Raw genomic sequence first — 12,118 nt, 5'->3', positions numbered from 1 at the left:
CAACTCTGCCACTGTAGTGTGAAAACAGCTGTAAGGTAACATTTACATAACAGTATGCAAATGGATGGGCATGTCTGTGTTCCAGTAAAACTTTATAAGCATTGAAACTTGGATTTCACATCATTTTCACATCATGAAATAATAGTCTTGACTTTTTTCAATCATTTTAAGATGTTAAAAATCATTCTTGGCTCACAGGCCTTTAAAGAGAGGCAAGTGGGCCAGATTTGGCCCATTAGTGTAGTTTGATGACCCTTTTCCTAGAGCATAATTACCTCTACATTAAATGCCCTTACTAAATATTCTGTAGTCTCTGAATGTATTCCCATTACATGTAGGGACTAGGTATATGGAGCACTTTACATCCTAAAATTTTCAGGTTAACAGAACTCTAAAGACTTCCTCACAATTGCTCATTGGCCAGTTGATTTCAAACGGTTATTGAAACAATCATTTCACTTATATGAAATTTACAAAGGAATTTACCAGACTAAAATCACATTGATGTAAATACTTTTGATGTCTCTATTTTTATCACAGCAAGTTTGCCAATTCTTCTTGGTGTCCCATTTACCCAGTTAAAAGCCTTCAAGTATACTATGTTACCCTGAGATGGCACAATTCAGTGGTAGGCACAATTTCATCTGTAGGAAATATTCAAACCTCATACTGCCACCATTTTGGATACCATTTACAGTCATGTCACAATACTACAATCTTTCTTCTTAGTAGTATCTTCCCTGTACTAGAAATTTTCAGAATATTCAATAGTTGTGGTAGAAGGCTGATTCTAGGCTCAGAAAGGTAGTATGGATTATAAATCTTTGTGTGTGACCTAACACACAAGTAATTTGTTAAAATGAAAGGAAATCAGACCCAATTTACCTGTATAATCAACATTTATTGGACAAAATTACTAGCAAGTAGCACAAAACAATTCATACAATCTGTTTGGTACCCTCAATGAAATCCCAGTTCTGTTTCTCTAGATGCTTCAACCTTGCCTAAAAAGTTCTCCTCAGGCAGGTTTGTTAGGTTCTCTGAAGGCGTAATTGTTAAACTTATAGTCAGCATTAGGCTAAAAGCCTCCAAAATCAATCCCAGATTTCACACTAACCCTAAATGCCATTCTAAAGAACAGAGGATGTAGAGTTTACCAGATCTATGCCCTGCTTCTAAGGGACGGGAAAATACTTAGGCAATTCCAATATATAAAATGTCACCAATTTCAAGGACAAGAGCCCATTTCTAACATCTGTTATATAATAGGAATAGCTTCTGAAGGGCTTATAGTAGCTGCTTTGGGAATGTGACCTTTTTGACTAAACACTAGCTGATCACTCCTGGGAAATAAATTCTTGTTAACATACTTATATAAAAAAGAATGTAAGCTCCATAAAGGCAAGGATTTTTGTCTGTTTCGTTCAGTGCGGTACCTGGCCCACAGTAAGTGCTCAAACATTTGCTTAAAGAGTAAATATGGTGACTTTGCTGGAGTATTAAAGTAAGTTACAGACATTATAATAAACATGTTTTGGCCACAAACATTCTTAATGCAACCACAATAAAAATTAGGTTTGAAACACACAGTCCTATTTTACAGAGTTCAAGAGCTTAAAAGTGAGGGGAAGCATCCAGGTAAGACCCCATGCATTCTAGCCTTCCATTACTGGATGTTATATACTTTCTCTAAGATTGTACCAACCTAGCAACCATAACAGAGGTCCACTTAATCTAAAAATCAAACTGGCACTTACAGCAAATATATTGTGGGCCTGCATTTTCTGTATAGCTTTTAACTCCTTTTTTCAAAATTCTTCCCTTGCTTTTGTATAATTTATTTCTAAATATTTCACCTTATTATTTCACCATATTATCTGCATCATACTAAACCTTGGCCAACCCTTAAAATGTTAAAGGAAAAACAATCTATTTCCTAATAAGTATAATAAACCTTCATGTATAAATACTTTTTATGTTCAGCCCCTGTAAAGCCACCAAATAATCTGTAAAAAGTTTTAAAATGTGAATCAGAGCCGAGTTTTAAGAACTTAGCTATGAATGGCTGAGATCATTACCCATTTAATATAGTTCCCGCAAAGAATAACAGAATGTGTAAAATGAAATGAAGGTCCCTTAGAGTCTGAAATTCTTCTGGTGCACAATCCTGCCTTCTTTGTTCAAGAAGTTTGTAGTCATTTTCAGGATCCACTCCAGGAGCCAAAATTCTTAATTTAGGTATCAGGCAAACCATTCTGTAAAAACCAAATAATTGTCAACAATGTTTCCTTTTTCTTTCCCTTTAAATACTTTATGCCAACTTTTGAAAACTTTGATTGTCTTAGTCATTTGCCTATTCCTAAATGATTTTCATATTGATAAGAGCAAAAAAAGGCCTGACTATTCTTTATAAGTCTTCCATTTTCTATCCAGAGCTGAAAATTCAGATCATTTAAAAAAAAAAACAAAAACAAACAAAAAAACACTGCATTTGAAGTATCACTCTACCAAATATCAGGAGGAGTGGGTGGAAAGATTCTCCTTTACAAATGACTTGACAGAGGATTTTACAGAAACACCCATCTTCCATTGGTCCCACTGAACCCTCGGCCACACCATTCAAGAAATCCAAGGAATCAGAGACAATGGGGCCTCACCAACAGTGAGTTTATGCCCAAATTTTTGCCAAAATTGGGGGCTGGGGGTGAGAGAAGAAGACATAATTACCACAAATTCAATAAGCATGATGGCTGAGTGAAACTAACTTACAGTGCGTAAAGGATTAGCTCCGAGGTCCAAAGGAGCTGTTTAATGACTAAATGAGCTGCACCGCCTTTCCTCCTTCAGCTCACTGCTCCTCTCCTGAACTTGTCCCTTGTATCATCTCAGTCCTGTATCCTCCTCCTTGTTCTGCTCCCCCAAGCCCCTTCTCTAAGTCCCCTTCCTTTATCCTCTGCCAAACCAGTCTTCTCAGAGGGGGTGGCAATGAAAATGGAGAGCATGGATTTTCCAAATGGAATCTAGAGAGTTTTGTGACTCATCAGTTGGTGTTTTGGAGTGTCCGGGTGTGTATATAAAGCAATGCGGGAAATCAGAAAATGAGACCCAGGCTTCCGGAAGGAGAAGTGAGTGAATAAAGTTAACATTTACTGAAATGGGGACACTGAAAAGTAAGGTCATCTGAGTACGAAGTCAAGAGTCCAGTTCTGGACCCATGTGAGATAACCGTGCACGGCCTGCTCACGGTCAAACCGTCGTACAGTAACAGTAGCTTTAGCGGAGCGCTGACTGCTGCCAGGCAATATGCAAATAAATCGCTTTTAGATAAGCTGGCGATTTATCTGAAACACCACGCCACACCACACCCCTATGACCTGGTTACTATTGGTCCCAAATGGTAAATGTGAATATAAAGCTCCAAAAAGCCAAATAACGTCTCCAGTTTCTTCGTGGTAGTGCAGGAACTCAAACCCAGCCGGTTTCCTCCCAACATAGAACAAAAAATTTATGAAGCCAAGTTTCCTCTACACCTCATCTGAACACCCTCAACTGAGGTGCCAAGGAAGGACATTTTCACTCTGGTCTTCGTTCCACTCCCGCGCCTACCCTATCCCACCACTCGCCAGCTGGATGATGGTGGACAGGCCGTAACTTTCCGTAATGCAATTTCCTCGCCTCTCCCGCACCCACCTCCCCAAACTGGGGTAGATGGTCTCTAAGCCCCTTACCATTTCAACGATGCGTTAAGAGTACTCACCAGGGTAAAAAATACACGAAGAAAAACAACACCACGTCTAAGAGGACGAAGAGCCAGAGATCCAACCAGTAGGAATGTTTTGGTAACCGGTCTGCCCCGGACTGAGGCCGCACTTCGTGGTTCTGCTGCGACCTCTCGGCTTCACCCAAGCCTCGCCGCTCCCGGGGACCATCCCGACCATCTTCGGCCGCCAAGCCCACCTCCATCTTGCAGCAGTCGCCACGCCACAATCTGAGTAGTCGGAAATCCTCAGCTCCCGCTCTTCCGCGTTCGCCTCGCCGGAAAAGTGGACGAAGTCCGACCCTCCCCCGCCCCACAACGCATGCGCTGTTCCCCGCCCCGGAAATGGGCCCTGTACCCGCCCCGGAAGTGAGCCCTGTACCCGCCCCTCCCAGCGCGCGGGCGTCGCCCGTCGGCCCGCTACCTCCGTGACTGCGGACGGACAGAGGCGTCTTCACTTGGAGGCGGGGGAAGCTGTCCGCCCGTTCCGCCTTGCAGCGTCCAGGTGGGAAGCCGGTTATTCAGGTTTCGCTAGAAGAAATACTCTCTGGCCGGACCGGAAGTCACTTCACGTCCCATTCCTGACAGGTGATTGATTCCACCTTGGAAGTGCCCATGGTCGCCCCTCCTTATCCCTGTATTCCTTTTGGGTCCTTATGCCAAGGTTTTAAAAGAGCCTCCTCTAATGGGTTTTGTACTGTCCCTAACATGTTACACTTATTTGATTAAATTCTGTAAACAGCTCTAATGAGGTTGACATCATAAGTGTGAGGGTAAGTTTCTAAAGGGGCCAGAGAGCAAAACGTGAGAATTTTGTATGTACCTCAAAGGAGTGAATTTAAGAATAATCCAAGGGTTTGGGAGTGTGATCCCCCATGACATTAGAATGTTAGCAGAAAGAAAATGATTTACCATTGTAGGCAAGGGAAAATTCTCCTCTACTCTCTTTGGGTCTCCAGCTGGGCATAAGAATTAAATTGACATAAGACAGGTTAACAGGAGAAAAGCATAGAAGTGGTTTTTAGGGTTTTTTTTTTTTTACATGTACATGGGAACCTTCACAAGAGAATGAAGACCTGAGGAAGTGACCAGCGCAGAAAGCTTTTCTACCTTTTAGAAAAAGAAACAAGTAACACAAAGAGGTTTGGTTAAGGGTAGTTAATTGTGGAGAAATGACTAGGAAGATAAGGGTTAGTTTAACAAGGTTTGTTTGTATGGATTTTTTGGTCCAATTTCCCATCTCTGGTGATAAAAATATTTTTCTTCCTCCTGATGTAGGGAGGGCATCTTTTACATGGGAATTTTATCTCCTTCAGGAAGAAAAAGGAAGGTCAGAGTGCACTTCTAGCACCAGCTGTTTCTCAAATGCCTTTAACTGAAAATATTCAATATGCCAAAGTGACATATTTTGGGGTGACATGCTCTGAACTCCTTCATTCCCCTGTCTGAAACTTCCCTAGAAGTTTCACATAAACTCTGAGTTAGTGGCTGTGGAGAGAAGAATTGGGTTAGCAGCAGAGTGGCAAGGGATCTGCAAAGGGAGAGAAGAACATAGATTAGAATGAGGATGAATAAACAGAAAACAACACATCTAAGCACACTTCCCCATATCCCATTAAATCAGTCTCCCATCCCTGGGAATAGGTCAGTCCAATAGAATGGCTGAGCCTTGTTTATCTGATGGAGGGTGTTTATCTTGTCTTCAAAAGGTGCAGATTAGACACTATTTGTCCCAGGTGATTTACATAGAAGCAGCATGCTTCATCAGTGATGGCACAAGCTCCTCTTTCTTGGGCTGTCAGTGTGTCCGGGGCAAGAAGATTTTCAAGTCCAGCAGAGGCTACTAACTTTTGACTGAAAGACTTCCGACATTTGCATACCAATATTGAACTGTTGTTCTGTTACTATGGAAAGATTTAGAACTGCCTTTTCCAACTCATAAGTTCCAAAGCCTAAGAAAAAGGATCTTAGTACTGAAAAGAACTTAGACTTGTGTACACAAGCCAGTTTTCTATAATACCTGGTCTAGTGTGTTTATATGGCGCTACTTTATGAACAAAGAAGCCAAAGGGTTTTTTTTGTTTTTTTTTGTTTTTTTTTTTGCAGTATGGGGCCTCTCACTGTGGGATGAGAGGATGTGGGATCCTCCCGGACCGGGGCACGAACCCGTGTCCCCTGCATCGGCAGACGGACTCCCAACCACTGCGCCACCAGGGAAGCCCCTTCAGTCAGCCTTTTAATAAATGGCTAAAGAAAGGGAGGGCTTTGTGACAAGGAAGCACTTTTTTTCTTTTCATCTGGGACTAGGGAGATGCAATAGGGGAGAAAATAGGTAGAAGGAAGTTTCTTGATCTGTGATCTTGGGAACAACTGTCTACTTCATGATTTTGTCTGCTTCTGGGACCTGGAAATTGGTCCTGGAAATCCTTAGTTTAAGGTCACCTTAGGAATGATCTTCCAGTTGTCCTGGGAGTGCTGCTGATCTGGGTCAAAGCTGGCAGTGCTCGCATGAATCCAGGAGGATTTTTCCTTTATTTTGATGGCAGTGTAAGTGCTCAGCAGTTTGTAAGGGCCTTCCCAGCAAGATGACAATGCATGCTTTCTTCTAAAAACCTTGATGTATACCCAATCTCCTGGTCAAAGGGGATAGCAAGTCAGTGCATTCCACGCCCTTTTTACTGTCGATAATATCCCCCAAGTATACTAGTTAGTTCCTGTATATGGCTAGTCGTAGTGTCATATTGTTCACTTAAGTCCCTATAGTGTTCACTCAATCCAGAAATGGGAGGTTTAGAGACGCCAGTAGGCATAGGGTGACCAAACACTATTTCAAAAGGGGTTAATCCACACCTTCTATTTGGAGTATTCTGGATTTTTATAAGGGCCAGAGGTAGTGCTTCTGGCCATTAAGTCCAGTTTCTTGATAGACTTTTTCTAAAGTCCTTTTGCCTCTCCTGCTGCGGAGCACAGGCTCCAGACACGCAGGCCCAGCGGCCACGGCTCATGGGCCCAGCTGCTCCACGGCATGTGGGATCTTCCCGGACTGGGGCACGAACCTGTGTCCCCTGCATCGGCAGGCGGACTCTCAACCACTGCGCCACCAGGGAAGCCACTAAAGTCCTTTTGATGTCTAGATTTTTATGTTCTATTTGCCCTGAGGATTGGGGACGGTGCAGGGCATGAAATTTTAATGAGTACCCCAAAGTTTTTGCAAGCACGTAGTTTATTTCTGTTATAAAATGAGTTCCTTGGTCTGACTCAATCCATAAAGGAATACCAAAATGAGAAATAATCTAGTTATTAATTTATTCACTGCTGTGTGGTGTTATCATGTCTAGTCAGATAGCATTTAGTCCATCTACTAGGTGTACAGACAGTAAACTACTGGGATTAGCCTAGAGCTGGAGGTAAAACTGTGAAATCCATTTGGAGTCCTGCAGGGGACAGAGTGGTAGAGAACATTTCCTTGCCCACAATTCTGGTATCAAGGATGGATGTTACTAACTGGACACTGCTCACTCCAGGGCTGCTGCTGGTGACAGATCCTGGGACCTCTAACATAAGCCGGCAGAAGATGAGAATTCTACTAGTCAGTCTCCCAGATTTCTGCCTGTAGTATCCAATAAACGAGAATGGTAAGAGTCTCTTCTTGTCTTTTTCTCTTTCTGAATTTAGATTAACAGGAGAAAACATTTGTTTGAACTGTTTGGGGGGGTTATAGTGACTCTGGTGTCTTCTGTTATGAATACTCTTGTTTTCTATTTCTAATGGCTGTAGAGAAAGAAAAGCTTAAAAAACAATCTCCCTAGACCCCAGCACCCTCAGAGGGTATATTTTTACCCCTCTGAGGGACAGTACCCCATCAAACGACAGGGTCAACTGATCCTCAGCTGCACCGCAGAGCTCACCATTAAACTTACAGTAGAGAATCAGAAACTGGATTTCTTAATTGACACTGGTGCAACTTTACCGTCAAGTCAGAGGATTTATCTCTGTCACCCCTGATTCTATTCAAACTGTCGAATTCTCTGGGTAATCTATTTCACTGTCCACATCTCAGGCCACCTCAATATCCTTAGGACTTTCATTTCTCTTATTTCTTTTCCATCATTACTACTTTACACACCTATGATAGTTTTCTTTGAGAGTTGTACAGTCATCAAAACTAATTGCTATTTGTTGCAGCTTCTCTTTTTTTTTTTTTCCGGTATGCGGGCCTCTCACTGTCGTGGCTTCTCCCATTGCGGAGCACACGCGCAGGCTCAGCAGCCATGGGTCTCGGGCCCAGCTGCTCCGCGGCATGTGAGATCCTCCTGGACCGGGGCACGAACCCGTGTCCCCCGCATCGGCAGGCGGACTCTCAGCCACTGCACCACCAGGGAAGCCCGCAGCTTCTCTTTTATCTTCATCTTGACCTTTAGCAGCTCCCACTATTAATCTGTTTCCACCCCACTCAGCCAACCTGGTGCCCAGCAAACACCCTTTGCTCCAGCCAGATTGATTTCTTCTTCTTCCTCATGGAAACTCTTCTCCTTTTGGCCTTTGGGCTTTGGCACATGTTGTCTTCATTAAACTGAAATGCTTCCCCACCTATCCTAATCCTTCCCATCTTTTTTCAGTTCAAATTGCCAACTTCATAAAGTTTCCCTCGCTACAGTTCACGTTGATCTCTCCATTCTCAGTATTTTTAATACACCAATTGCAAAAAAGTTCACATTTAACTCATCTCCAACTACTTCATATGTCATGCTTTCTTCTTAGGGTGAGAGTTATCTTCTGAAAATTATGCAGTGAGTATTTGTTCCCATAGTTTTTTGCCTTTCTTCTGCATCAATTACCCTCTACATTCTGTAACAGCCACCTGTTGATGAGGTGTCTACTGGTCATTTTTCAAAACTTCTCTACCTTCAGCTCAAAAAACATTGAAATTTTCTTGACATAGTTTGGTACGTTGGCTTGCTTTGTAGCAAAATTTTATGTAAATTATCTCGCCTATCAGAGTATTAAATATTCTTCAGGATATTTTACGTATCCTATATTTTTACCATCTTTGCAGCCTCTATAGTCTCTCAAACCGTACCTTGAATGTGGAAGAAATTAAATATTTATTCAGTTATGTTTCTTGTATTCTGCAGCCACTAATACAATCTTAATTATCTCTTTTGTAACACAGTAGTATAATGATACCACTGAGATCTACCACTACTGATCTACCACTGTCAGTGAGGATACTTTCTGAGATTTTTCTCAAGTACCAGTAATGGATATACACTAATCCATTCCCCCATTTTGGATTTCATGTCTTTTATTTCAGTGAATACTCCTTGAATGCCTACTGTGTGTCAGGCACTATCTGAGGAGCCATAGGAGATACAGATGCAATAGTCATCCAATTCTTTAGAAGTACTGGCTGAGGACATCTCACAGATATGGGATATTCAAACACTGTCCCAGAGCCCTGGGGTTCTGCATCATGGTTGGGATGTTAGGAAGGCTAAGCAGGATTGGCTGTGAATAAACTGCCTATCCTCTTCCCCCTACCTACTCGCACACATACAGACTTCAACCTTAAGAGCTCAGTTTTGTTTATTTTATATTTTGGGGTTTCATAAAAGATTTTATTTCAAAATAAAGAGGGCATTCTGCTGCATTTTGAAGTTTAAAAACAACTTAATATGGCCAAGCTTAATTGGTAGTCATAGATGACAAAGATGTTAAAACCCACAGCCTTGAAGTCTCATTATGCTAACCAATAGAGCAATCAACCTTTGTTTTATTGAAAGGTGTTGGAGGGATGGTCATTGAGGGTGCAGATTGAAAGGTTAGTCAATACACGACACGTCTTCTCTCATAAAGTCATGTAACAGGCTTCCAAGAGTAGACATGACACTATTGACATAGGTGTGAGCTAGAATAACAGTGTTAAGCAAATGGAGGCCCAGGTGATAACTGCTATATATAAAATATTAACCTGAATTACACTTGTTTTATAGGTGTGAGAAATGTCAACATGTTAACAGCAGTTAACTCTGGGAGATGGAATGACAGATCATTTTATTCTTTGTGCTTTTTCACAAAGTTGGGAAGATGGGAAGAAAGTTTTTTGAAATAAGTTAGGAAACAAGAAAGAGATAAGTCTAGGTCAAAATGATTACTTAAGTATTTCTAACATCAGATCACAGGCACTAGGCACATAAATATCAGGGGATTATAATGATTTATAACAGTGTTTTTCAAACTGTGTTTCATGGAGCTCCATGTTTCCTCAGGGAGAACTCAGGGACCAACATGAAATGGAGCAATAGATGCAGGGAATGAGGCTTCAAGCCTCTACTGGAGAACTCAGCTTTTATGTTCATATCTATAAATATGCCCTGTTAGAAAACAGATTTATTTTTTTCTGCTCTGATGAGAACTCTATCAAAAAACCACCTTGTGAGACCCATGTTCAGAATGGTAGAGTAGGCAGCTCCACGCCTCTGTCCCTCCACGAAACATTGAAAATAAGCAGAAACAACCTGAAATAAGTTTGCCAGAACTCTGGAAACAGTCAAAGGTTTACAGAAACCAAGCAAATCCTAGTCAAAATATGTGAAGACATGGATAGAACTGAGGGAGAAATAGATCTACGATAATAATTGAAAATTTCAGTACTCCACTTTCAGTAATGGGCAAAACATCTGATCTAGACAGAAGATCAATAAGAAAATAGAGGACTTTCAGATAAAGACAAATACTGTATGATATCACTTATATGTGGAATCTGAAAACTAAACTAGTGAATATAACAAAAAAGAAACAGACTCACAGATATAGAGAACAAACTAGTGGTTACCAGTGGGAAAAGGGAAGCAGGGAGGGGCAATATAGTGGCTAGGGGAGTAAGAGGTACAAACTACTATGTATAAAATAAATAAGCTACAAGGATATATTGTACAGCACAGGGAAATAGGCAATATTTTATAATAACTACAAATGGAGTATACCTTTAAAAACTTTGAATCACTATGTTGTACACCTGAAACTTATATTGTGAATCAGCTATACCTCAATTTAAAAAAAAGGAAAAGAAAATAGAGAACTTGAAGGACATTATAAAGCAATGAGATGTAACAGACATATATAGAATACTCCACACAAAAACTGCAGAGTACACTACATCAGTTGGTAACCCAGGCAGACTAAAATAGAGAGTGTATTCATTTTAGAAACTGGGAAGAATAAATTCATTCCTCAAGGGAGGATTTGTGTTTCTTTCTGCCATGGGTATGACGACATTACAGACCTGAGTCCAGTTTAAATGAGTCCAGAAATGAAGAATTTTAGTGTATGATATTCCTTACCACGTAAACAGTATAAATTTTGATCCTAAATCCATGTCTGAACCTTCCAGTGGCTATAAATTCTCAGGAGAGCTTTTCTCCCCTTCTAGACAGTTTTCTTTCCTGCTTACCTCTGTGAAGGGTTATTTATTCACTTGTTTCTAGTGAACTCTTTTCCTTGTGAATGGCTTTTCCTGAGCATGGCTTTTATGCTAGATGGAGCTCTCTGCTCTTGGAAGATGTACAGTTCTGGGCAGCCTGGGTATAAAGGTTCTCCCAGGGCACCCAACTGCTTCAGTTCTCACTTCTTTCCCTATATTCATACCACTGCTTTCCTGGAAGCCTCTTGCATTCATTTAAAAATTGTTTCTAGTATTTCATCTAGCAATTTTTCAATGAATTTAGAGAATTATGAATGAATTTCTCTTTTATTTTTTCAAGTAGCATTTAAATACAGTTGGAAAATGGTACACATATTTGTGGGAGAGATCATTGTCTTTTCATTGTCTTTTCTATTGCTCATGTTAGGTACCTCAGTGAATTGGTGTACCACTCAAAATGATGCCATCAATGCTCAGAACTGATGAATTCTGAATAGCACACATTAGAATCATTGTTCATATGAGGCCTGTGAAAACCAATACTCACTTTCCCACTAAGTGATTTTGTTAACCCCTCTGCTGTTAAGCCACCCTTTGGGGCTTGGTTTTTTCCTCATCTCTATGATGTATTGGTTTATCTAGTATATCTTCTCAAGCAATATGGGTTACAGAGGTTGTATGACATCTTGATCTCTATGATCCCCAAGTGTGGCCTCGAGCAGCATGAACTCTTTGCCAATCACTGTTAGTCCCTAGCAGTCTCATCTTTTTATCCCAGTGCCAGACAGTCATAATTTTCCATGTGCACTATGTTGTGAAAAAGGTTAAGAAGCGTGGTCTAGATGATCCTCTAACAGTCCTTCTGTCTCTAAAACTCTTGATTTAAAAAATTAACTATTAATGCACTTTTCCTCTCTGGGCACTTGTTTAGTGAATGA

The 12,118-nt window shown here is 41.0% G+C and overlaps 1 protein-coding gene and 1 long non-coding RNA gene across 16 annotated transcripts in view; one reads left to right on the top strand and one right to left on the bottom strand.

The window, feature by feature from the left end:
* Positions 1–880: 880 nt before the first annotated feature.
* ARLN (allregulin) lies at positions 881–4,070 on the bottom strand. Its single transcript, XM_030863836.3, has 2 exons — positions 3,758–4,070; positions 881–2,255 (listed from the first exon to the last, which is right to left on the bottom strand). Coding segments are annotated over exons 1-2 (207 nt in total). The 5' UTR covers positions 3,964–4,070; the 3' UTR covers positions 881–2,254.
* A 74-nt stretch (positions 4,071–4,144) lies between these two features.
* LOC115857170 (uncharacterized) overlaps positions 4,145–12,118 on the top strand; it is a 231,411-nt gene continuing 223,437 nt past the window's right edge. For all 15 annotated transcript variants that reach the window (XR_009563941.1, XR_009563937.1, XR_009563942.2 and 12 more), the window contains exons 1-2: positions 4,145–4,345; positions 7,282–7,392. This is a non-coding gene — a long non-coding RNA (uncharacterized lncRNA). The remainder of the gene's footprint in view (positions 4,346–7,281; positions 7,393–12,118) is intronic.

The sequence above is a fragment of the Globicephala melas genome, chromosome 5 (genome assembly GCF_963455315.2).
Source record: "Globicephala melas chromosome 5, mGloMel1.2, whole genome shotgun sequence".
NCBI lineage: Eukaryota > Metazoa > Chordata > Mammalia > Artiodactyla > Delphinidae > Globicephala > Globicephala melas.
This window is presented reverse-complemented; position numbering and strand designations above follow the sequence as displayed.

Excerpts from the sequence above, each read along its gene's own strand:
- ARLN (XM_030863836.3), bottom strand. The coding sequence starts at position 3,963 with ATGGAGGTGGGCTTGGCGGCCGAAGATGGTCGGGATGGTCCCCGGGAG.